This window comes from Dromiciops gliroides, chromosome 3 (genome assembly GCF_019393635.1).
Source record: "Dromiciops gliroides isolate mDroGli1 chromosome 3, mDroGli1.pri, whole genome shotgun sequence".
Taxonomy (NCBI): Eukaryota; Metazoa; Chordata; class Mammalia; order Microbiotheria; family Microbiotheriidae; genus Dromiciops; species Dromiciops gliroides.
This window is the reverse complement of record NC_057863.1, coordinates 560,660,217-560,687,668: the sequence shown is the minus strand read 5'-3', so window position 1 is coordinate 560,687,668 and position 27,452 is coordinate 560,660,217. Positions and strand designations below refer to the sequence as shown.

The 27,452-nt window shown below is 38.9% G+C and overlaps 1 protein-coding gene across 14 annotated transcripts in view; it reads left to right on the top strand.

Annotated features, from left to right (window-relative positions):
- Positions 1-27,100, top strand: part of SYTL2 (synaptotagmin like 2) — a 151,429-nt gene extending 124,329 nt beyond the window's left edge. For 5 of the 14 annotated variants that reach the window (XM_043992537.1, XM_043992535.1, XM_043992534.1 and 2 more), the window contains 8 exons: positions 5,606-5,725; positions 7,657-7,826; positions 10,133-10,235; positions 14,238-14,408; positions 16,974-17,052; positions 20,407-20,506; positions 21,203-21,408; positions 22,770-27,090. In XM_043992537.1, coding sequence (XP_043848472.1) covers positions 5,606-5,725; positions 7,657-7,826; positions 10,133-10,235; positions 14,238-14,408; positions 16,974-17,052; positions 20,407-20,506; positions 21,203-21,408; positions 22,770-22,915 — 1,095 coding nt within the window. In that variant the 3' untranslated portion in view covers positions 22,916-27,090. Of the gene's footprint in view, positions 1-5,605; positions 5,726-7,656; positions 7,827-10,132; positions 10,236-14,237; positions 14,409-16,973; positions 17,056-20,406; positions 20,507-21,202; positions 21,409-22,769 lie in introns of those variants that run through there. The other 9 variants (XM_043992540.1, XM_043992539.1, XM_043992542.1 and 6 more) reach the window with 6 other exon arrangements.
- Positions 27,101-27,452: the final 352 nt, after the last annotated feature.

Genomic DNA, 27,452 nt, shown 5'->3' with positions numbered 1-27,452 from the left:
AGCATGCGATGCTTTTTTGATTACCTCTTGTCTGGAGGGTGATTATCTAAGAACTGACCAAACTAGAATGTACTTTTCCAGACATAAAGAATGAAAGAGAGAAGTTGGAAACCAGCCGATGTTACTAGAATCTCTTTGTTGTTCCCCAGTCAATCATTCCAACTTTCAGACAACATAGGACACCTTTTTCCAGGGCTGCTCAGGAAGAAATGAGTCAGAACTTCCCAGAAGGCTGGCCATAAGCTAAATTCTGTGATACTTAGTGCTCTGAATCTTTCCTGCCTATGCCATTTATATAGTGTACTTTATCTCCTCCTCCAATCCCCTACTTTTCATGTGATACCCTATGGTCTTTTTCATACTTTCATCAGAACCTCCCAAGAAAGGTCCTGGTAGAAATCATTTATACCTTAATATGAATTTAAGCCACTGCGTTTCTTCTGTAAGGCATATTTGAATTTCATTCCTCATTACGATAAGAAACTTCATCCCCTATTAAAGAAGTTCTAGGCATCTCAGGAAGCAGAATGGGAAGTATATTTGAGGGGTAAGTGGTCCTTTCCAGTCCACTTCTGCCTATGTATCATTCTATCCTTGGTTTAGATTCACTATCCTATAACCATTCAGTGGTTGAGGTTTTTTTAGGAGTGTGAGTTAAAGTTTCCTTTGCAACATAACATCCATGCTTTTCAGCTACCTCCAGGGTGGAAACTGGAAAGAAGCCTGTGAAGTTCCCACGTTTTTATGCTTTTCTTAGTCCAGCATTTCAGTTTCTGACAAAGTTGGAAGATGTCTCATAGAACCGGATAGAGATAAAATTATACTGGTTCATTGCTATGGTTTTTACCCCCTTGTGAGTTTTTAAGTCTCTATGATTCTGGCCATGGAGGACTGACAACAGATTATGTGAGTTTGTACTTTTTAAATGTAAAAGAGAAGATTTTTTTTAAAAATCTTTTAGGATGATTAAACAATAAAAAGGTCATGTTTGTGGATTATCTCATGCTGATCACATCAGTTCTAGAACACTACAGATCTCCATCAAGAGACTGAGTCAGTAATCCACACAGGAAACCCCAAGTAGATGAAGACTATATTAAAACGTGTCATTAGAAGGGCAACCCACTGAAAGAGCATCAGGCTATCCATGTTGGAAAGGGGCTACCGATGGACAGTGAGCTTGGCTGAGGAATTGAACAGAAGGACATTGGAGAGGACTACATTTGGGAAATTGTGTCCTACTTTCTTTTATTCCAAGATGCTTCCTGATAACAAAATCCTACTTATCTATTACCAGCATCCTCCTCTTGAAAATCACAGATTCACACATCCTCTGAGTTGAAAGAAACCATCTCATCTAAACTCTACCTGACCAAGAATTCGCTCTATATCATCCCTGACAAATGGTCATTTAGTCTTCAGTTGAATGCTTCTAAGGAAAAGAAAGCCACTCTATGCATCCCATTCTAATACCTTCAGATAGCGCTAATTATTAGCAAGCTCCTCTTTATATGAAGCCCAGATCTGCCTTAGTAACAATCAGTTATCACCCCTAGTTCTGATGTTTGAGGGCAAACATGAAAGGTCATCAGCTCCTTCAAAACAGATCGTGTCCCTTCTCAAATCTTCTCTTCTCCAGACTAAACCTTCCTTCAGGTCTCAGCTAAGGTCCCATCTAGTGCTTTTTCCTGAGATTATCTCCAATTTAGCCTGCATATATTCATTTTGTACACAGCTGTTTCCCTGTTGTGTCTCTTGCCCACCCCCACCCTCTGCTTAGATTGTGAGGGCCTTGAGAGCAAAGGCCATGTTTTGCTTTTATTGCTATCCCCAGCATTGTACCTGGCATGTATCAGGGACTTAGTGAATCCTTTTATCATTTATCATCCCCACTTCTTTGAACCCATCACCATTTAACATAGTTTCCAGTCTCCTCACAACCCTAGCTATGCACTTCTAGACTTTAGCTTTTCAATATCCTTCCTAATATTCCTAGCAAATACGTCCATGGTCACCACTTCTTTTTGGCATACTTTTGGAAATACTATATACATATAGGTGAGGGTATACTAGAAGCTACAACTAATAAAGATTCCTATCCATAGTCGAAAAAAATAGCAAATATTTAACATGAATCCAATATGAGAAAGACAAAGACCTATACCAGAGGAAATAGAAAACTTATTTTTGTCTTTTTAAAAAAATTTTATTTAGAATTTTTTTACCCGAGTTACATGTAAAAGCAAATTTTAACATTAATTTTTAAAACTTTGTGTTCCAAATTCTCTTTCTCCTGCTCTCCCCACCTCCCCTTAAGAACTCAAGCATTCAACATAAGTTTTACGTGTGCAGTCACACAAAAAATTTCCACATTAGGTTGTGAAAGAAAACAGACAAAAAAAGATGCCATCAGTTCTTTCTCTGTAGATGGATTGCATTTTTTGTAAGTCCCTCAGAGTTGTCCTAGATCTTTGCATTGCTGAAAATAACCAAGTCGTTTCCATCAAATCATCTTATAATATTGCTGTTATTTTGTATACAGTATGGAAATATAAAATTTCAGGAAGGTTTTAATAAATAGAGACACCTTCCTCATGGTTGAATAGAATAATAACAAAACTCCCCAAGGTCATTTACACATTTAACACCATACCTGTTAAAATCCCAGAGGAGTATTTTGTAGATGTGGGTAAAATGAGAGTATAATTTTTATGGCAAAAGATAAATAATACTAAATAGTCTATTGTGGTGGGGGGGGTAGCAGGGTGATGATAGAAGGGAGGCAGGCTAATAGACTTTAAAATGTATTATATAGTGACAACTGTTAAAATTGCCTGCCACTTGGCTAAAAATAGAACTAATGGAAGAGACTAAAATTTCCAAAAATATAGCATGTAATAAAAAATTAATATATGATGAACTTATAAAATTGAGGGAAAGGAAGGAAAAATATAATAAATGCTATTAGGAACATTGAGTAACAACAGGAAGAAAAATTTTAGATCTACAATTCATAAATTAGATAATTACAAATTCCATATAGACTAATAAATGTGTATATATGCTCATGCATATGGTACAATAAAAATAATGATAAAAGTAAGAGCATTTTCTACCACTTAAATGTAGAGAAGGAACCATTTGATTTTCTTAATGCTAAAAATGTTTATTAGGGGCAAGTTGGTGCATTCAATTATATAAAAATAACAACTTTATGCATAATGAAAATCAGTGGGGGCAGCTAGGTGGCGCAGTGGATAAAGCACCAGCCCTGAATTTAGGAGTACCTGAGTTCATATCTGGCCTCAGACACTTGACACTTACTAGCTGTGTGACCCTGGGCAAGTCACTTAACCCCCATTGCCCCGCAAAAAAAAAAACCAAACAAACAAAAAACCACACACACAACAAAAATCAGTGGAAGTTAATGAAAACAACAATGGGAAAAATTATTCTCAATAAATGATTGTTTAAAGCTAAATTTTTAAAAATAATCAGAAACTCAATCTCTAGTGGGCAAATGGTCAAAGGGTAGGATCATACAAAAGGTAAACATTTTGTAAAATGTTCAGCACTGCCAATCATTAAAGCAGCATATTGTAGAATATGACATACTATATCTCAACATGCTTTGAATTAGCAAAATAAAAATTGTCAAACTCATGTGGCTGTGAATCATGGAACATCGTAGTCCTAGAAGAATCACAATTACAGGTGACCCTAAGGGCAGATATGTGAACAGATAGATTGTGGTGGGTTTAAGAACAATGATGACTTGGACATGGAATGTAATAGATGAAACATCATCAAGGATGTATAGGACCAGAGAAGACATTGGGACTGAGATGAGGTTAGAGTGAAGGATAGATGTGTAACCAATACCTAGACTTGCATCCAGAAATGAAGAACCAGAAGAAGACCTTCAGTGCATCAGGCGAATCCTTGACATAGAAGATTTACAACAAGATGTGGACAAGAATTGCAGAAAATGAGAAGGCCCTTATAGCTTGTGACTTGTACCAGTATGAGCAATACACCACTGGTGAGGTCACAGATCCATCAAAGTACTAAATGAGAAGGAAATTGTATCTTTTGACATTACAATATATACATAAGCCTGAAGTGGTTATTAGAGGAAATGAAAGTGAAATAGGATCAGCTCTGCTATCTCCTTTCTCTTCAGCCTTGGACCAATTTTAAAAACCATGGGGAAAAAAGACAGGATTTTTGTTGCATCTTGGTATAGAAGATGTTTCTCCTTTTTTAGTGATGGATTCCACTCTTCTCTTTTCCCCTTCTCACCCCATGTGAGAATTGGTTTCATAGCACTGACCCTGATTGGCATGGCATGAGTCTGTTGGCATGAACTAACTTCTTTCTCAAGGAAGGTGTTTAATGGATCCTCTCCCCACCTCACCTTTAGTTACCTAACTGCCTGTCCCAAAATAGAAGCTCACAGCGGAAGCTTAACCAGAAAAATGATAGACTATCTGAGGGAATGAACCTTGGAGATCCATCTAACCCAATCATTTCCTTTTACAAATGAGACCTAGTAAAGGGAAATGATTTATCTGAAGTCCCATAGCAAGGTGATGGTATAGTTAAAACTGGAGCCCTTTAATCTCTTAACTTTCAGTATAGTGTTCTTTCCAATACTCTGTGCTGTAAAAGAAACATAGAATAAAAGAGTACTATAAAAACTTGTATGCAGAGATCCAGTGTGGTCTAGTAAGGACGTTGCACTTTGAGTGAGGAAATCATTTAACCTCTGAGTCTCAGTTTATTCATCTTTAATGAGGGCATTAGACTATATGGCCTCTAAGGTCCTTTCCAACTCAAATCTGTCTATAAACATGTGGTAACCCACGAATTTAAGATGTACTGAAATTAGCATTAAAGATGCCTTCCTCTCCTTGTCCCCATATCCCCAGTATTTTCCCCTATAAATGTCATTCCTCAAATTCCCAATCTCTGGAAAAATAACTTAAATAAGCACTACAGTATTGATTAGACACGTACCATCTCATGTAAGTTAAACGTATTACTACTATTTTCAATTTAAAATACAATGGATGTGTATATTTAAGTATAATAATACATGGAAATTCATAAGAATTTTTAAAAGAAAAATGCAATTAATATAGAATAGAAATAGGTTTGTTTTTCCCCCCAGTTTAGACTCAAGTGAATGATTTGATCTCTAAGTTAAGGACATGTTAATAATGAAAGGAACTAAACAAAATATTTGTATCTTGACCACGACCCTTGAATCATCTCATTTGGGGTAAAGTTAATTAGTATCCTACACAGAACATAGAAGGCCTAGATGTAGGAACATAGATTTGGATCCCCTCACCTTGGTTCTAGCACGTTGGGGAGACTATCCCCCCAAGTATTTCAGTAACTCAACCCCCCCTCCCCCCAGATGGATTTGAAGCCAGTTCCTCCCCACGGCAAACAGTGTTTAGAGTGAGTTTCCAATGTACTTGGGAAATGCCCCAGAGCAATGGGATCCTAAGACTTTACCTGTGTACTCTTCCACATAGATTCTGACCACAACTTGCCGTAGCCCTAAATAACGTGTGCATTATGTGATGTCTTATAGAGTGATGACAGAGAGACCGATTCCGCATCAGAAAGCAGTTACCAGCTTGGCAGACACAAGAAGAGCCCGAGCTCTTTAACCAATCTTAGCAGTTCCTCTGGCATGACATCACTATCTTCTGTATGTAAACAAAGGCTCAGTCCTAATGGCTCCCTGCTTTCCCTCAGTCTTTCATTGCTGCTTCCCTGCCGTCTGTAAACCAGTGCTGCTTTGTTTTGCTATTTCCTTAACCCCAAGCACCAGAATGCCTTTCTACTTGGCACCTGGCCTCTAACCAGCTAAAAAATTTTTTCTTGGTTGTGCATCAGCTCCAAAAGAAATTGCTCCATTTACATATCTGTATGTATCTTAAAATATATGACTTCAGATGGCCAACAATATTAATAACTAATATTTCCTGTATGATGCTTGACAAAAATCATGGGGAAGCATCCTTTCTAGTATGTGGGTGTGTATGTGTGTGCATGCATTTATATTTATGTTAGTGTTGCCTACTTGGCTGGTCACAGGCTTGGCAGGTATCTTTTCACAGGAATTAGTTGTTGATAAGGATCTGTGAATGACCTCATCTTGGTCAGATAGCTAACATTTGGGTTATGCCAACATCAAGACCAAAGATGCTTAACTTTTTTTAATCTTATGGGTCTCTTTTGCCATCTGGTCTATTGCATGGACTCCCTTCTTAGAATAATGTTTTTAAATTAAAAACAAAGATACATAGAATTACAAAGGAAACTGAAGGCTAGTGAAGATAAAGATGTATTATTTTTTTCCTAACCAGAGTTCACAGACCCCTGAAATTTATTTATGAACGCAGGTTAAGAAGCTGATTGAGATATTTATTGTGCCATTATCTAGGGCAGCTTCCCCTGCCTCCTGAGGCCTGAGCATCTTGAATCCTGGACCTTGGAGCACAGGCTAGAGATTAAGGGAGGTGATGGCATGACAGGAACCCATCAGTAGATTGCATTATAACCTTTCCTTTTTGTTTTGATTTTGATAATCCAAGTGTGTGTGTGTGTGTGTGTGTGTGTGTGTGTGTACATCCCTCCCTTTCAATACTCAATTTTAAAAAATTCAGAGTAACAGAAAGGAAATTCTGGGGGTGAATCATTCTTTCATAGAATTCATAGTAGGATTCCAATCAACATAAAGATCCCGTAGTACATTTAAGAAATTCAGTTCAGTACAGAAAACATTTTATAAGTGCCCGCCATGTACCAGGCACTAGGCTAAGTCCTAACGACCCCAAAATTAAATCCAACACTACCCTCATGGAGAATTAAGAAAGAAATAATAGAACAGGGGAGGTGATAATTTGAATGATAAGAAATTGATTGTCATGTAACTTTTTCAGACCAGAAGAATCTCTTGTCTAAAGTAAAGTACATTTAGCTAGATATTATGCCAGGTATGCCACTGAACTGTGCTTAAACTCTGATTGACCTTGGATTTATTGAACCTTATTTTTGTTGAACCTGTTCCTATTACATCCCTATCAATATCGATCTGTTTGCTTACCTCCTGTGCAATTTTTAAACTCCTTCCATCATTTATCCATTATTCATTATCATTCCTTCCTGGACTTCCAGAGTATAAGCTCAGTAAGCAATTTCTCAGACTTAGTGACTTGCTAACATAGTGAAATTTCTCCCTGGCAGCTTAGAAATTTGATATAAGAACTTATGCCACTATGGTTTTTGTCTGGTATATCTTGTCTATTATCTCTTTGACCATTCAAAAAAAGAGTAACTCTAAAAATAGCCCTACTTACAATCACATGATTTTTAAACTTGCTTTCAAATGAGCATCCTTTAAACAAATATACCTTTTTAAAAAACTATATCAAATGCATCAGAAATGCTAACTTTTATTTCTTTGTGCTTCATGTTTGATTTGCTGAGGTGAAGAAATTTTTCCATACTAGATTGAAATACATCAATGATTATCTTGCCTACAGACAGATGTTTCACCCAACAAGGGTTATTTCTAAAATCCTTTTATATGCTCAGATGCTGAACTCATGAAAATCTCATTTCTGGTGCCTTTAGGTGAGTGGAAGTGCAATGAGTGTCTACAGTGGAGACTTTGGCAATCTGGATATTAAAGGAAGTGTCCAGTTTGCCGTTGATTATGTGGATTCATTGATGGAGTTCCATGTGTTTGTGGCCCAGTGCAAGGACTTAGCAGCAGCAGATGTTAAAAAACAGCGCTCTGATCCGTAAGTAAATTTTGAAGTTTCCTGTATTCCAGCAAGTTCACAACACATCATCCAAGCAGGAAATGGGCGATGTGGGGGGAGGGATGATAGTGGCAGTGTTTCCAGTTTAACAATTATCTTCTAGGGAACTAAATCCAAGAAAAAAGTTTGGAGAAGGCAGTTTATAGACGTATTTAGGACTGAACTCCCGAATTTGAACCCAAACTTTTTAAACCAATGGAACTTTCTAAGGGATTTGTTGAAAAATAGTCAAACGGTGGTCAAAATTGGAGAGAGGTGGATAAAAAAAAGAGAAAATTGAGAACAGTCCACTTGGATAAATTTTCATGTCTGAAAAGAGACTTCACTTCAAATAATCAATTTTGTTGCATTGATTTAAAAAGGAATCAAAATGCTCTTGTCCTAAAATGCTCCCTCCACAAAAAATCCAACTCTGATACTTTCCTGTGGTATGGAAGTAAGCCTTGGTTCAAAAATATGTGCCAATGGTGCCCAAGCTTTGGCAACCTATGTCAATCTGGAAAGGCTTCGAATCCAGGCCTGGTGACAGTGTGTGTAAATACAGCTGGCTCTCAATTTGTGTGAATAATGAATCCCCCAGAAGTGGTCAGCAAATAAAAATTGTCACAGTTCAAAGTTATAATGATGTAAAATATGGTAATTAGTTCCAGTCCAGTGGAAATATGCAGTAAGAATAAAGCAACTGCCTCAGAGGATTCCTTATTTGCAAATTGACAGAGGCTTTTCCCTAGAGGGTTGTCCATGAGGTGATGATCCTTCTTTTGACCATAGCCAGAAAAGGCAGAGGGATACAGTGGAAAGATAGTATCATGGAAACAACAAACATGATCTTGGATAGACTTCGAGAGATAGAAGAGGATAGAAGGGCCTGATGTGCTGTGGTCCACAGGGTCATGAAGAGTTATCCATGACTGAAAAACTGAACAACAACAACAAAAGATTAGAATGTTATTCTGCTATCTCCTAAGGTGGGGAAGCTTTGTGATTTGGACAGAAGTTCTCACAGAGTAATGAAGTATTAAAATGGTGAGAAATTGAGTGTTGAATTTTCTCTTTCATATTTTAATTATGGGGGCAGCTAGGTGGCATAGAGGATAGAGCACCGGCCCTGGTTTCGGGAGGACCTGAGTTCAAATCCGGCCTCAGACACTTATCAATTACTAGCTGTGTGACCCTAGGCAAGTCACTTAACCCCAACTGCCTCACCAAAGAACCCCTCAAAAAACCAAATAATATTTTAATTATGAAAATGTCATGGGATCCACTAAACTCATTTCTTTGGTTCCTTGAAAGAAGAGAGATACAAGTTGAGTAGAGTGTGTGATAATTTCATTATTCTGTTTGATGCTGTCATGCTCTCTGGTAGGAAACCTTTTTTTTTTTTTTCTTAAAGATCTAAATCAAATACAAAAGCCCCCAACCTTTATTTTTTCAAATTAATGGCATGTTCGGGAAGCCCTTATTAATGGTTAGTAGGAGAAGCTTATGTATGGTATTGCTACCATATAGCTACCATTGCCAGATATTTAGATGGCTCCCTACTGAGAGTCTTTGATACTCCAAACCCCTAGGCCTAGTTACCTCTGGTTTTCTCTGCCCTAACAAAGTAGAATCTTACAGAACTGTAGAATTTCAGAGTTGAAAGGGAATTCTAACATCCTCCTGTCCAGCTCATACCTGGAAAAGAAAACCCAACCTTTGCTTGAAGACCTCCTATGAGGAAGAACCACTACCTCCCTTCTACTTTTGGGTAGCTCTAAGTTTTAGGAATTATTTCCTTGTTGTTCAGTCATTTCAGGTATGTCCAACTCATCATGGCCTTAATTGGGGTTTTCACAGGAGACATACTGGAATGGTTTGCCATTTCCTTCTTCAGCTCATTTTACAGATAAGGAAACTGAGGCAAAAAGGGTTAAGTGACTTGTCCAGGGTCACACAGATAGTAAATGTCTGAGGACAGACTTGAACTCTAGAAGATGAGTCTTCCTGACTCCAGACCCAGCACTCACATCAAGCCTATATTGCCTTTCTACAACTTCTACCCTGCTTCTTCCCGCTAGGGCAAGAATTGTTTCTATTTTAAATATTAAAAAATTGGATTGGGGCAGCTAGGTGGCACAGTGGATAAAGCACTGGCCCTGGATTCAGGGGGACCTGAGTTCAAATCTGATCTCAGGCTCTTGACACTTACTAGCTGTGACTCTGGGCAAGTGACTTAACTCTCACTGTCTCCCCCGAAAAAAGTCACCATTTTCTTCTGATCATCTTATCTCTTCAATTCTTAGATATGTAAAGATCTATTTGTTACCAGACAAAGGCAAAATGGGCAAGAAGAAAACACTTGTGATGAAGAAAACCTTGAATCCTGTGTATAATGAGATACTGCGGGTAAGTATGAACAGAATATATAATTACAGTAACTGTCATTTATGTAATATTCTAGGATTTATAAAGTACTTTATCTACATTATCCTATTTTATTCTCACAGTAATCCTTTGAGGTAATTATTTACAGATGAGGAAACAGAAACTGTGTGATAAAGTGACTTGGCCAAGATCCTGTGGTCTAGAGTGGAATTTTAACTCAGGTTTTCCTCATTGCAAGTCTAGTACTCTAAATCATAAATGATAATATACATTTAAATTCATTCATTTAGCAAATTTTTATTAAGTACGTATTACATGCAAAGCATTATACTCAGGGTTAGGAAAAACAGATATTGTCACTGTTCTTATGAAAATTAAAATCTTGAGGGGAAGTGGCATAAATAAATCACTATAAATCAAATCAAATCACATGTAATTGGTGAAAAAAATAAAATGCTATTAAGTGAAAACACACACACACAGTAAGTTTTCTGTAATGTCCAAAGGAGAAATGATTATAATTTAATGGGGGATCTCAAAAGGCTTCTTAGAGATGGTGGAATTTGGAATGAACTTTAAAGGTCGTGTAAGATTTCAGAGGGAGGCCAGGGAAGGGGTATGTACATAGGGCACAGGGAAAGGCAGAGAGAAAGGAACACCTTGGGGAATCTTCCTGGGAAAATTCAGGTAGTTCAGTTTGCTTGTAGTATACAGCAGTGCTGACAAATTCCTACAGAAATGGGGTCTATTAAACCTTGCATAAGTATCCCAATGGGCTGCTCTTGGACTTAGAAAACCACATATTAACATTATCTGTGTTCTATTGTATTTTAAAATTTTTATCCAGTATTTCTCCATTACATTTTAATCTGGTTCAGGCTGCATTCAGGAGTGTTGCCAGCAGCAAAGTTTGACCCGTCTGGTGTAAAGTATGTGGAGTTCAGATTTTCTGGAAGTATCTGATACAGATAAAGCATTCAATGCTGTAGGACAGATCAATGTGAGGGCTAATTTGTTTATGAGAAAAAAAATTAAAGAAGGGGAAAAAAGACATAGAATGCTATCTAGGTGAAGGGTAGGTTGAAATACTGGCCACTACTGGTGTTCTGTTGCTGCAGGTTCCATTATCTTCCAAGAAGGAAACAGTCAATTCTTAAATATCCATGTGTAAATCATTAATCTTGTGGAAAATACTAAGTCACAGACCAACTGACATTCCCTGGCATCTCTAAACATGCCTCCAGGACACTTCCTCCTACCCCAAGCCAACAAAATAGACTAATTTAAATGACCAAAGTAAATGCTTTAATTAGTAACTAAATCTGCTAGAAAAAAAAATAGATAACTGACATCTGAATCCAAGTATGAGTGGCTTGGGCATTTTTCATACTATTACTTTTCTGGAACCTTTTGCAGAGATAATCAAGAATTCATTAGATGGCTCTAAAGGACAGAGTCCTAGACTTGGAATTAGAAAGACCTGAGTTTGAATTCTGCCTTAGACCTTTACTAGCCATGTGACCATGGGCAAGTCACTTAGCCTCTCAGCCTTAGTTTCCTTGTCTGCAAAAAGAGGATCATAATAGTACCTACCTCCCAGGGTTGTTGTAAAGATCAAATGAGGTAATGCTGGGTGTCCCCAGAAATCTTAGTGTAGGTTTAAGCGATGTTTAAGCTATTAAAAATAAACGTGTTTTGACTAATGCAGAAATAGGATTAATGTTATTATGTGTGTGTGTGTGTATATATATATATATATATATATATATATATATAAAACCTATATCAGATTACCTGCTGTCTAGGGGAGGGGGAGGGAGGGGAGGGAGGGAGAAAAATCTGAAATTGTAAAGCTTGTATAAACAAAGGTTGAGGACTATCTTTACATGTAATGGAAAAAAATACTTTATTAAAAAAAAAAGAGAGAGATATGGGCAGAAAAGGCCAAAAAAACAAAAAGAAAGAAAGAAACAATGAGCAGGAGGAGTTCAGAGAAACCTGGAAGGACTTGTATGAACCGATACTGAGTGAGATGAGCAGAACCAGGAAAACATTGTACACAGTATCATCAACATTATGGGTTGATTCTTCTCAGTAATACAATGGTCCAAAATAGTTCCAAAGGACTCATGATGGAAAATGCTCTCTAAATCCAGAAAAAAAAAAGAAGAAGAAGAACTGTGGAATATGGATGTAGATTGAACCATACTAGTTCTTTTGTTTTTGGTGCTGTTGTTTTTCTTTTTTGAGGTTTTTCCTTTTTGCTCTGATTCTTCTCTTATAACATGACTAATGCAGAAAAAAAAAAAATAAACGTGTTTGGGGCAGCTAGGTGGTGCAGTGGATAGAGCACTGGCCCTGGATTCAGGAGGACCTGAGTTCAAATCCGGCCTCAGACACTTAACACTTACTAGCTGTGTGACCCTGGGCAAGTCACTTAACCCAAATTTCCTCACCAAAAAAAAAAAAACACCCTCAAAAAACAAAACATGTTCATGTTTAAGTCATTAGAGCTTAAAAACTCCACTAAGACCATTGTAATACCCTATAAATCTAAAGCACTTGAGTTAGCTTCTTTTTTTTTTTTAACCGAGGTAAAGTATAACCTTGGGAAACGGAAAATTCTTATTTTCTAGTTGAAAAAAAATTCATCTTCTTATTTGCAAAATGAACAACAACAAAAAAAAGGTTTGGTTTATCTTAAGGATTAACTGCCTAGGACCAGAGGCATGTGGTCCTTAAAATTGTACCAGTAGCCCTTGTTCCCAAATGAGGCATAAATGAATGAATGAATATGTGTATGTGTGTGTGTGTGTGTGTGTGTGTGTGTGTGTGTATGTGTATATATATATATATATATATATATATGTATATATATAATGTGTGTGTGTATAGTATATATATGTGTCTCTCTCTATATATATATAAACACACATACACACACTCATATGGGTGTATATGTGTGTGTGTGCATATGTATATATGTGTATTGAGATGAAAAAACGAGACAGTTTCTGGGTAATTAATAATTGATTTATTAATTAGGCTAATTGATTGTCAGTGATTTCTCTCTGTAAACAAAGACACCTAATGGAGATACTGAATGCCTTAATATACTTTTAGACAGATGAAAATCAACCCTGATTGGTGAACAGTTAATGAGGGCATAGACTTTCAAATGAGGAGGTAAGCTGAAAGCCCTCAGCCTCTCCTGCTGAGAAGTGACTTAATCATGAGACTGAGCTGCCTCCAACTATCTGGACAAAGAAATCCATCTCCATCCAGACCACTGTGATTTGCTTTGTATTTCATGAACTGGGTTACCTTAAACTCCAGTGGAGGGGTGCAAGGGCATAGATTTAATGGTTTAGGGCTGGAATTCACCCAGATTAGATTCTGTTTACACACTAAACAGAAATAAGGTCTTCCAGTTTGGTGGGGTCCCACCCAAGATCAAGGAGCATGCTCCCAGGAGACTTTGGGCATTCTCATCTATCAGCTGATTGACTGATTTACAGAAGCTGGTCCCTGAATGAGGAAATAGAGAGGAAAATCCTTAATCCTAATTTATTAATTGGTTATTAATATAATAGAAAATAATAATTTCTCTCAGTGTGTGTATGTGTATACACATACCATGGTTTCGCTGTCTAGAAAGGAAAAAGAATTCATCTTTTTAGAGGAGCAAATTTCATCTACAGGGAAAACAGCACTGTATTTAGCTCAGCTTTGGAACACCAGCAAGATTTGAAATAGTGTATGAGAAAAAAAGAAATCTGTTCTATGTTGATGACTTCCTTTCTCCATCCCCTCCATCCTTTAACTTTTGTACTTTCCAACTATGCGACCATAGATAAAACTCTTTGCCTCTCTGAGAAAATGACAGTAATGACATAACCCTAATTCATTCATGAGATCATTGTGATGAAGGTGTACTGTGAACGGCAATGCACAATAGAAATAGAAGTTGTCATTGGCTCGAAAAGACTTAAACATTCCTAATTCTCCCCTTGTTGGCTGCAGTATAAAATTGACAAGCAAAGCTTGAAGAATCAAAAACTGAACCTCTCCGTTTGGCATCGGGACACATTCAAACGCAACAGTTTCCTTGGGGAAGTAGAACTTGACCTGGAAACGTGGGACTGGGACGACAAACAGAATAAACAATTGAAGTGGTACCCTTTGAACCGCAGGGTAAGTTCTGAGTTATTTTGAGCATTCTGGTTTGGCTACACCAAGTGATACAAGTGTTGTTGTTTTCAGTCATTTTTCAGTTGTGACCCTATTTGGGGTTTGCTTGGCAAAGAGAAATTTCCTTCTCTAGCTCATTTTACAGATGAGAAAACTGAGGCAAACAGGGTTAAGAGACTTGCCCAGGATCACAGTGTCAGAGGCCAGACTTCAACAGAAGAAGATGAGTCTTTCTAGTGACTCCCAGAACTTTATCCACTTAGCTGCCCGATACTACAGTAAAACCTGATTAATAATCACCCAGATAATCAGATAGAGCTAGTTTCTTTAATTTTGTACTTTTGGTGTTAAAAAGGTTTATTTAGAAGGCCACATGGAGTGGTGGAGTGTTGAATTTAAGTCAGAGGACCTGGGTTCAAATCTTGACTCTGATATTTATTGCTTAAATGATCTTAGTGTTTTGGTTTTTTTTTTTCATTTTTAGTGAGGCAATTGGGGTTAAGTGACTTGCCCAGGGTCACACGGCTAGTAAGTGTGTGTTAAGTGTCTGAGGCCGGATTCGAACTCAGGTACTCCTGACTCCAGGGCCGGTGCTCTATCCACTGCACCACCTAGCTGCCCCTTAAATGATCTTAGAAAAGTGGCCTTCTGTGAGCATCAGTTTCCTTAGCTGTAAAAGAAGGCAGTTGGACCAGATGATCTTTAAGGCTTTTTCCAATCCTAAATTGTAGTGAGTCAACATGGAGAACATCAAGCACACTTTCAGCTGTGTGGATGGTGCACATAAAATGAAGAACCAGAAGCCCAGATAGGTCCCACCAAGGCAGAAAAACTCTGAGTGCGAATCCTGTGCATGTTTGCCTTCCAAGAGCCAGATGGATGTGTCCAGATGCAGTAGACTATGAGCTCTTGCAGGACAGGAACTGCCTTTTGACTTTCTCTGTTTCACCTGCCCTTAACACAGTGCCTGGCACGTAGCAGGGCCTTAATAAGTTTATTGACTCACTAACACATGGGTTCAACCTGGGGAATTGACCACCAGGTCATGAATCCGGTCTTGGCCACAGAGACTCAGGAAGAGCCTTTATAAGGGATGGTGAGGCAGCGAGGTATTGAATTAAAGTGATAATTATAAATCATTGTTATTTACCTTGGTACATTGGAAAAATTGCTGAATTGGGAGTTCGGCATCCTAGAATCAAGTCTGGGCTCTGTGATTTACTAGCTTTATGTCCCTGGGCAAATCAGTTACCTCTTTAAGCCTCAGTTTCCTCATCTGTGATATAGGGATAGTAACATTTGCAACCTATTTCACAAGATCTTTTGAGGATCCAGTTTGCAAAGATGTCAGGTACTTGGAAATCATTTAAAGTACAATTGAATATAGGTTGCTCTGTTAGTAACTTATCAATGCTAATTATATTTAATGATTCAAATACATAAGCCTTTTTTTTTCTTTTTTTCTTTTTTGTTGGGAGGGGGCGGGGCAATGAGGGTTAAGTGACTTGTCATGGGTCACACAGCTAGTAAGTATCAAGTGTCTGAAGCCGTATTTGAACTCAGGTCCTCCTGAATCCAGGGTCGGTGCTTTATCCACTGGGCCACCTAGCTGTTCCTCAACAAGCCTTTATTAAATCCTTACTCTGTACCAGGCATTGTACAAAGCCCTGGGGAAAGAAGAAAAAAGCAAAAACAGCCCCTGCCCATAAAGAGCCTTTATTCTAATGGATATAAATGGATATAAATCTTAACATACAAGATAAATACAGAATAAAAGGAAGGTGACCTTAGAGGAGAATGGCATTTGCATCTAGGCAGATCAGGAAAGTTGTCCTTGAAGTGAGTCTTCAAAGAATGCAGAGTCTAATGATACAAGGGTGGAAGGGACATTATTATTATTGTATCTGTGGAGAATAGCCAGTGCAAAGGGATGGTGATGGGAGATACAGTATTCTGTACAGGGTTCCCTTAAAAGGATTTGAAAAGGGTGAAACTTCCTTCATATTTTAAAATAACTTATTTAAATTATTATTATTTTTAAAGTATTCTCTAATTCTAATGTATTCTAATTTTTACTGGCTTTCTTCAATGAATGAGTTGAGTTTAATTTTGAGAAGTCCACAATGTACTTTTGCCATTCTCTTTTCCTGCCTTATAGAACCTGTAGGTGATAAGGAGAGCTTTGCATGCTAGGTTTTAGATAGGACTGAACCACCTTCAGGTCAGAATATCTAGCAGTAGAAGTCTTCACTGTCATAAAAGCAAGAAAAGTGTGGGGGTGGGGGAGTCGCTCGGGATCTACCAACCTTAAGAATATAGACCTAAATGTATAATTGTATTTTGTCCAGATGTCAGATGGGTTTGGGGCCAGGTTCTATCCCTGATGTTATCAGAAATTTTAAATTTCGAGCATACATGCACATGACTTGCCTCATTCAGATCCTGTATGGGCTGGGTTTGCACCCCTAACCTTGTGTCACAGTAGAAGGCCCCTATAGTTTATATCTCACCGCAGGTGAATTACAGACAAGCTATGCTTGGTTGTCACAAATGTTTATTAATTTCCAGACAGCACCAATTGCCCTTGAAGCAGAAAACAGAGGTGACATGAAATTAGCCCTCCAGTATGTTCCAGAGCCGTCCTCAGGTATGTATTTCTGTTCACAATGATTTCCTTGGTTAGATCCATGCCAGCTTACAGCCTCACTCTCCACACTGAACTTTTACTGCACGTGTTTTGGGTACAGTCATGGATGCTTCTAGCATCATCTCAAAAATTTATCCAGAGGAGCAGCTAGGTGGCTTAGTGGATAGAGCACCAGCCCTGGAGTCAGGAGTACATTAGTTCAAATCTGGCCTCAGACACTTGACACTTACTAGCTGTGTGACCCTGGGCAAGTCAACTTAACCCCAGTTGCCTCACCAAAAAAAAAAAAAAAGTTATCCACAGCACAGGGGACCAAATAACTATTGAGGATAACATTATACTTACCTGCAATGTAATAATACTGGTTATTGGATGCAGGGAACATCTCTGCTTCATACTTAGACCTTATTGAGGATGTTTTATTTCTTGGATGTGGATAGGCACTGTTTTCACAGGTCACTTAACAACATGGTTATAACAAACCATGGGGGTGTATTCTCTTCTATTGATGACAAAAGTAGAAATGATGTGGGTTCCATAGAGTAAAATTTCATTTTCATTAAATATTCATTAAGCACATTCCATATGCAAGGCACTGAGTTACAGACATAGAAATAGCTTGATCCTTTTATTAAGGCTCTAGTGAAAGGAATTTGACCAAAACAAGAGGTTTGAACCAGACAGTTTCCAAGATCTCTCTAAAATTACATGTCAGTTGATCATAGCTCTATCTTTCCTCACATTTGTTCATTTTGACCCATTATTCCAGGACTTCACACTTGCGTTAGACCCTAATTCTTACATCCAGTGTGTTGGTTCTCCAGAATCACAGCAATTATACATTCTCTTGAGCTGAACATCAGAAGCCATCTTGTCTAATATGTACCTACTTGACCACGAAGCCTGGCTTCAAACAACAGCCCTGCCCAAGAAGTGGTCACTGAGTTATTTCTAGTGAGGGCAAGTCTCCTCCCTGACCTTCACCACTTCCCAGGGCAGCCTGTTCCATTCTTAGTTAACTCTAATCTTAGGAAGGTCTTCCTAGCATCAAGCCCAAATCTGTTTCTCTTCACTGTCTAAAATGTTTTCCTCATTCTTCTCTCTGGGTCCGAGCAAAATAAACCTGATTCTTCTTTTATTTGATAGTCCTACACACACTTGAAGACAGCTTCCTGTCCCTCCTTAAGTCTTCTCTTATCCGGGCTACAGTCTCTCATTTTCTCCAGCAATTCTCATATAGCATTATTTCCAGTTTCTTCACCCTTTCTGCTCACTCTTTTCAGTCAACCTGTGTGTAATTTAAAATTCTAAATGTGGGTTCTAGTCTGTCCCCCCAGTTTTGGGGGAAAACTGACTAAAATCTCTGATAAACGAGTTTAGGTTTTTTAAGCATTTATTGAAAGATAGTAAAAGAAAGAGAAAGATTGGGAACAGATTTCTTATTGCCTGGAAATCCTCACCTTCCTAAACCTCTCTCTTCTGAAGTCCTCTGTCACCACGCCGAAGTCTCGCACCAAAAGAGGAAGCACTCTCTCGCCAGCATCTGCTTCCTCCTTCCTGTTCCCCTCCCAGAAATGGGAGGTTCTTCTAGCTGATTGGCTAGCATCATTCAAATTCATTGGTTCACTGGAACAGAAGGTGGTCTCGATGTAAAGTTCAAAGTTTTTAGCATCTGAGAGCAAGACCTTCTTAAGTACCCTTAAGTACCAGCCAGATGTGTTTACAATCTAGTAAGCAGTCAACAGTTAGTCAATCCAATTCAATCAGTTTAAATCAGTCTCCAAATGGGCCCCTGAGTATCTGCTAAATCTCATCTATCACATTCCATTATCTTGACACACCTGTATCCTCAAAATGTGATGGTCAAAACTGAATGCTCTTCTCCAGATGTAGGCTGACCAGGGCATAATAGAGCACCTCCTTTGTTTGGAAGACTGTGTATCACTTCATCCAAAATAAGATGATATTAGGTTTCCCAGCTGCCATATCGTCCTGTTGATTAATATTGAGCATGTGGTCCACTAAAAATTCCTGGGACTACTATCAAGGCATGACTCCCCCATCTTATACTCGTGATGGTGACCTTACAATGACTAGTACTAGTACTGAAGTACTAGACTTTACAATAATACCCATTAACTTGCATCATGTTCACTTTAGCACAATGTTCTATCTTGCCATTATCTTTTTAGATCCCGACTCTCTTACCCATTTTCCCAGGAATCCCCACCTTTATGGCATCTACAAATTTGGTAGATACACCATCTATTCCTTTATCCAAGTCTCTGATGAAATAGTAAGGAGCACAGGTCTAAGCCTAGATACCCTTTTAGAGATTCCATGCCAAGGTGACATCATCATTAATGACTTCTTTTGGATTCCATTCATTCAGCCATTTCCAAGTCCGTTTAAGAGTACTGAAATCTAGTCTACGTCTCTCCATCTTACACACAAGAATTCCAAGAGAGACTGTCAAATGTTTTACTGGAATCTTTCCCAGCCTTGTGTAATCTTGAGATTGGAGAAGTATGCTGTCTATGTCATAATCTATTTCTTTACAAATAAAAATGTTGACCATTATGGCTGTATTTTACATAGAGTTGTACAGTAAATTATCTCAGTTTATCTTCAGGTACATAGTTAAGAAATTAAACTGCTAAGCAGTTAGAAAGAATACCACCAAATCCTTGTTAATACTTCTCATTTTAAACCCCATTAGGTGTTTGAGATGATGTTCCAAGGGGTTTGTGCTAAACATTTTTAATGGTACCTTAAGGAGTAAAGAATTGCAAAATATTATGAGTAATATTAAATTGCCCTTGAAATTCACAATACATTTTGTTGTTGTTGAAAGGGGTTCATAAAATGAAGGAAAAACGTCGGGAACCACTGAGCTCCTTTATCACAGTCACCACAGAGGGCCACACAGGAGCAAGGGCCATTACATTTTTTTTTCTTTGTGGGGGGTATTCCAATATATTATAACATATTATGTTATGTATATTATGTAATTATGTGTAATTATATAACTGAATAATTATATAGTATAATTAATATAATACATATAACTGCCCTTAAGGGTAGGAACTCTTCACTTTTTCTTTGTATTCCCAATGCTCTGTGTATAGTGGCCACTTATTAAATATTTATGGGGTTGGATTAGATTGGTATCCCCTTCCCTGGGGCCAGATTGGAGTGGGAGGATGACTTTAATAAGATTGTGAGCTCTGGGAGAGAAGGTTGTAGAATATTTGGACTAAAGTAGACACTCTGCCTGTGAGCCAGAGCTATCAGAAGCCATATAGCCAGGCAGAGATTTTTGAGAGTGATTTTTCTTCCATTTGACTGTTGCAGGTAAAAAACTTGCTACAACTGGAGAAGTGCACATCTGGGTGAAGGAATGCATTGACCTACCCCACCTCCGGGGAAACCACCTGAATTCTTTTGTCAAATGGTAACCTCACTCTCAGGGTTGCTTTGCTCTTGGGGCTGTTGTAAAACAGGTTTGGGTAGCCAGCTTTATTTTTCTACGTAGTGATCTTGAATCTCATAGACCATAAGTTAAACAAATTTACTTTTGAGAGGTAGCAAAGTGTTTACACACAAGGTTTTATTTAGCCCTAAAGTTGGCAAGAAGGAAAGTAATTTTGCAAATAATTTTCACTACCATTTTCCTATACAGCCTGCTTTCTGCTAACTAGCTGTCAATGATCTCCCCTGTGGATTACTTGTAGGCAGTTTTTCATTGGCCCCTCATGGGCCACCTGTCCTGTAAACCCCGCCAGTGTGCACTTAGGGAAAATAAATACATTTTACTATTAGATTAAGTAAAATATAATGGAAATATGGGGGTGGTGGGAGTCACCTAAATCATTCGAAGCTGCTGCCGAGCTGCCACTCTTTGTTGTATTAGTGCCTGACACATGGTAGATATGTAATAAATGCTTATTGATTGATTTTTATAAACCATTGATTCCCTCCTCTTTCATAGATAATTAAGAAGTAATTATATTTTCCTTTTTAAAAAGATCACAATTACCCCTTCTCTAACATTCCTTCCACTAAGTTTACATATCTATATTGTGAGTAGAAAAAATACAAACACATTGACTTATGAAATGTGGCCTCACCATATTATTTCCCTTTGAAGTACCATCCTGCCAGATACAAGTAGGAAAAGTCGTCAGAAGACAAGGGCTGTAGGAAAAACAACCAATCCTATCTTCAACCACACAATGGTCTATGATGGTTTTAGGCCTGGAGATTTAAAAGAAGCCTGTGTAGAGCTGACAGTCTGGGACCACCACAAATTAACCAATCAGTTTTTGGGAGGCCTACGGATAGGCTTTGGAACAGGTATGACTTCTTACATTTTGCAGCTTAACATAAGCCAAAAATTCCAGTGGGTTCATGAATTATCAAAATTCATTTTTATATTATTTTCTATTTTAATTTTTTTTAATTTAAAATAAATGTCATCTTTCCCTCCACCTTCTTCCCTTCTATTGAGAAAACAAGAAAAACAAAATCCCCTATTACAAATATGTATAGTCATGCAAAACAGATTCCCAGATTGGCTATGTCAAAATATAAATAAATACATATGTGTCTCTGTGTGTGTCTCAATCTATACTTTGAATCCATCATCTCTCTTTCAGGACATGGGTGGCCTATTTTCTCATGAGTCCTCTGGAATCATGGTTGGTCATTGTATTGATCCAAGTTCCTAAGACTTTGAAAGTTGATTGGCTTTATAGTGTTATTGTTATGCACATATTGTTCTCCTGGTTCTTTATTTCACTTTGCATCAGTTTATATAAATTTTCCAGGTTTCTCTGAAACCATGCCCTTCATTATTTCTTGTGGCACAGTGACATTCCATCAATACACATATCATAACTTGTGTTTCCAATTCTTTGTCACCACAGAAAGAGCTGCTATAAATATTTTTGTACACATGGATCCTTTTCTGCTTTCTATGATCTCTTTGGGCTATAGACCTAGGAGTACTGTTGCTGCATCAAAGGGGATGCAGAATTTAATAACTTTTTTAAACATAGTTCCAAATTGCTTTTCAGAATAACCCATATTAGTTCACAGCTCCACCAAGGGTGCATTAATGTACCTATTTTCCCACAGCCCCTTAGACATTTCTCATTTTCCTTTTTCATCAGTTTTGACAATCTGATGGGTCGGAAGTGATACCTCAGAATTGTTTTAAATTGCATTTCTACAATTACTAATGATCTAAAGCAGAGCTGTGACACTCATATTTCTCTGTGAAACTCCCAATTATAGCCTAAACCAGATTAAAATGTAAATGGGAAATGCTTAACAAAATAAATATGCAGTCCAACATAGATGATGTTAATTTGTGTTTTTCTAAATCAATATGTAGCTAAAGGAATCTGTTTCTATATGAGTTTGAGACCACTAATTTAGAGTATTCTTTTAATATGGCTAATTGGTAGAGGATAATTGAGAGTTCATTATATGGGTTTAACCTGTATTTGTGTTTAACTTCATTTTAACATGCATGCATATATCTCTCTAGTAGAATGTAAGGTCTCTGAGAGCAGGAAATGTTCTGGGGTTTTTTGTCTTGGTATCTCTGGTGTCTACCATAGCAATGGCATGTTGTTGGTACTTAATATATGTTTAGCAAATTAAATCAAGTGTGCTGCTGCTTTTTAAAATGCATCCTTCCAATCTTCCAGGTAAAAGTTATGGGACTGAAGTAGACTGGATGGACTCCACTCCAGCAGAAATCTCTCTGTGGGAAAGGATGGTGAACTCACCCAACACTTGGGTTGAAGACATTCTCCCTCTCCGGATGCTGCTCATAGCCAAGCTCACTAAGTAAGGGATAGCCTCTCTGGGCCCAGGGGCTCCATGGAAAAACAGTATCCTCATTTCCCTGTATCAGAAAAGTGCAGAACAGGTGGCATCACTGGAAATCCTACCACGTGGACAAATGCCACTGTGTAACCTCTCTTGGCGTCCAGGACATGTTGAACTGCTAACCTGCATGTGTCCTCATTCTCCAAAACCAGAAGGATTTGAACAGCAAGCAAATATTTGATCAGGATGTCACTTGAAACTAAAAGAAGCCCCCTAAGTGTGTCATATGGTTGCATGAACTAACAATGCTGCTTCCGAGGGGAAATGTGGGGTAGTGTCCATGCGCTGATGCTACAGTGCTTGGTCTTTTCTGTATCTGCCAGGATGGGCTGCATTGCCCCTGTGTCTGCTGCTTGATCATCAAATATTCCCTCATTGGGAAGGTAATTAATTCTTGTTTTTGTTTTAAAAAAAGCAAGTGCAATGACGAGGACATTGGTGATGAGACAAAGGCTTGGCCACACATGAGATGGAAATCTAGTTGTTACTCATATTTAAAGGAGGGATTCTGTGTTCAGTGATGCTAAATGTTTTGATGGGATATATACTATCTGGGAAACCTTCATTTTAAGCATATTTATGTGTATATGCATACCCTATGTGCATACATATATGCATATGGAGGGTCCTTGAGTGTGTAAAAAAAATCTTAGGAGTATGGTGGTGCCACCCACTGGACACAAATGGAAGTTCAGCCAAAGTTTTACTCAAATAGGTCCTAAAGACAAGTTTTGTAATAACAGATGTAAAACACTGAGCCTAGAAGGTTCTATCCTTCCTGTAACTGGGCTAAGTGAAAGCAATGTACTTTGGTTTTAGATATGCTTAGGATTAGAACACAATTGCTAAATTATACCATTCTTGTTTCCTGTGTATGTGTAATTTTAATAATGTATTTTATAAAACCTTTAGTCTTCAAAATAAATTATAATATGACTTCATTTATATCTTGCCCATAGTCACTTAGCTTATCTTTTTAGTTGAATTGAAATCTTTGATGTTTTCAGTCCCAGAATTCAAACTCTTTCTCCACTGGGAGTGTGAAACCTAGGCAAGGGAGTTAAGGTGAAATCCGGTTTGTTACCTATTGAGTAGGCTTTCCAGAAAGCATAGTGGAAGGATTTTCTTGCTTTAGATTGGGAGATTGGGGAATGAGGGGGAATTAAGAGGGGTAAAAATAAGGGAGCAATCAGTGAGGGAATGGAGATTTGAGTTTGAACACTGTCAACCAGGAGTTCAGAATCACTGGGATGGGGTGAGATGGGTATTTTAAAGTGGAAATGTTACTCATTGAAGATGTGTTTAGGGTCAGTTATCATTATTCACAGGGGATCATCCTTGGGTGAACTTGTCCCAGGGAGTTTCTCAGGGTGGCTGGCAATCCAGGGGAAGGAAGAGATGTGGAGGATGGTCAGGAAGGGGCAAGGTAAATCCTCTATAGATGTAGGCCGCAAGAAAGGGTGCCTGCCTGGAGCATGGTGGAATGGCAAAGAATAGAGACCCTTTCCTTTGCCCTGGAACCTTCCATCCTTTGCTCCACATGTCCCCTAAGAGAAAGTGACAAGGGGCCAGACCAGCTTCCATGTTCCACAACAGCATTTCTTTCTCTCTGTGCTCAAGATTCCCTGCACCTGCCTTAACTGGCACTTCAGGCTGCTAGGGGACAGCCAGCATGATTTCCCCTTTTTCAACACAAGGTCACTTCTCCCTCCTCTTGTGCCTGTCAGCCTGATCTCCTGCCTCCTTCAGTGTAGAGTCTCCGGTGCAAGGAGGAGTGACCTTCCCTCTGACCTTGGACCTCCCATCTCCTGCTGTACTTGTCCTCTGAAGGAAAAAAAAAGGGAAAGTCAGTGGGAAGGAAGATTTCCATGTCCTGCTGCTCCATCTCCTGCCTAATCTCCAGTCTTTGCAGGAAAGAGGAGAGAAGGCTTCCCATCTGACCACATGTCTTCCATCTCTTGGTACACTTACTGCCTGGCTGATCTCCAGCTTCTGACAAGGAGTGGTACTTTCTATTCAGTGATGAACTTACGTACACCTAATTGTACCCTACACATTCCAGTTATTCTGAACCTCTGTAGATTATCATCCAAGCCCCATTCCCCATCCCTTACCACTCAGTTCCTTATTCCCATTATTTTCTCACACCTCTCAGTTCTCTCCCAGGCTATGCCCCCCTGCATTCTTTTCTTTCCTCTATCTTGACTCCTTGGTGAAAGAGTTCAACTCTGCAGTGTTCTCTCTGCTTGAATGCATTGCCCCCTGGTGTCACTAATTGTGCCCTCCCAAGTTCTTAGATCAGTCCCACCATGTGCTGCTTTCATTCTCACATACATGCTGAAGAAAGCTAGAGAAAATTGCACAGCCATTCTGACTAGGTCCACTACAAATCTGTGTGTACAAATACAATCTCAGCTGGGTCCTCACTGCTGGTAGGCAATCATATTATACCTCCTTTATCGACTCACTGTCCCACTCCCCACAGTGTCTCTTCCAAAGCCTTTTCATTCCTCCTCAAACCAAAATTACCAAGGATCTCCTAACTGCTAAATCCAATAACCTTTTCTCAATCCTCCTCCTTCTTGCTCTGTCTGCAGCTTTTGACCCTGTTAATCATCCCCTTCTCCTTGATATTCTCTTCTGTCTATGTTTTCAGGACACTCCTCTCATGGTTCTCTTCCTACCTATTTGACTACTCCCAATCTGTCTCCTTTTCTGGATCCTCATCCAGGTCATGCCTTCTAACCACAGGTGCCCATCCCACAGGGCTCTGTCCTAGACGCTTTTCTGTTCACCCTTTTTACTGCTCCATTTGGGGATCTCAGCTCCTGTGTATTCAGTTATCAGCTCTGTGCTGATCATTCTCAAATCCACCTATCCTGCTCCGGCTGCTCTACTGACCTCCAGTCACATCTGCAAATGACTATTAGACATCTCAAAATGGATGTCTTCTAGACACCTTTAGCTCAACCTAAAACTGAACTCATCTTTTCCCCAAAGTCCTTCCCCCTTTCATCTTTCCTATTTCAAGGGCACTTCCATTTTCCCAGTCTCAGGCTCACAACCCAGGTGTCATCATCAACTCCTCATGACTTCCCACCCCCCTATATCCAATCTGTTGCCAAAGCCTGCTGATTTCCCCTTTGCAACATCTCTTCTACAGGGCCCCCTCTCTGAGAGTGTCACTCCCCCGATGCATCCCCTTATCACCTCACACCTGGACTATTGCAATTGCCTACTGATGAGTCCATCTGCTTTAAGTCTCTTCCCTCTCCAATCCATCCTCTAGTCACCATAGTGATTTTCTTAAAGAGTGATGTAACCATGTCACTCCCCTCCTCAAATTCCAGTAATTTCCTGTTGTCCATAGTATCAAATACATAATCTGTTGGCATTCAAAAACTTTTATAGCCTCCTCCACTTTTGCATTCTTCTTATACCTTACTCCTCACCACATATTTTTGTTTTTGTTTTTGTGGGGCAATGAGGGTGTAAGTGACTTGCCCAGGGTCACCCAGCTGGTAAGTGTCAAGTGTCTGAGGCTGGATTTGAACTCAGGTCCTCCTGAATCCAGGGCAGGTGCTTTATCCACTGCTCCACCTAGCTGCCCCCCTCAGCACATATTTTTCAATCCAATGACACTGGTTTCCTTTCTTTTGCACAGTTTCACTCTGTCTCTTGGCTCTGGAAATTTTCCCTGATTATTTTTCATGTCTAGAATTCTCTCCTTCCTCAGCCTTTTCAACCCTTCTTAATTCTAGTGCCTTCCCTCTCTCAATTATTTCCTATTTATCTTGTATATAGTTTGTTCATGTTTATTCATTTGTCTTCCCCATTAAATTGTGAGTTTCTTGAAGGAAGGGACTGTCTTTACAAACTCTTTGTAACTCCAACACTTAGCCTGGTTACTGTCACATAAGTACTTGATAAATATTTATTGACTTGCTGGTTAATAGACACAGCCTGCTTTGTGGGGCAGTAGATGACCAGAAAGTGTGCCTTACTGGAGTGAGATGAAAAGGAGAGAGGAAGTAATTCTTATAACTCAAGAAATAACTATTTCTTGAGAGGAAATAACTCTACTTTTTCTCTTATGCCTCTTCTAGAGTATATTGGGGAATTTTTCTCTCCTCCCCACTCCATCATCAGTTGTTTGTCCTTTGTTTTGAAGAGGACCAGTGACATCATGCCTGATGTCTTGACTTGTTCATGAATTGAATTAAAGTGAGGCAGAGTTGCACAAAGTTATCGGCCTCATTCTCTCTTCCTGAGTCATCAAAGTCCAGTAGCAGGACAAAAGTCAAGATGATTGGCAATGGCCTGAGATATTGAGGGTGAGCTTGGTATCTTCAATGCCTGACCAAGCACAAAGCACTCCATGGCCTGCTTCAGTCACCTTAATGGCTGTTGGAATAAATTGTTCTCTTCTACCCATCCTGCCAGGGGAAGTTTTCACACAGTTAGGGTAGACATCCCCCTAAGAAACCAACAAGTTTGAG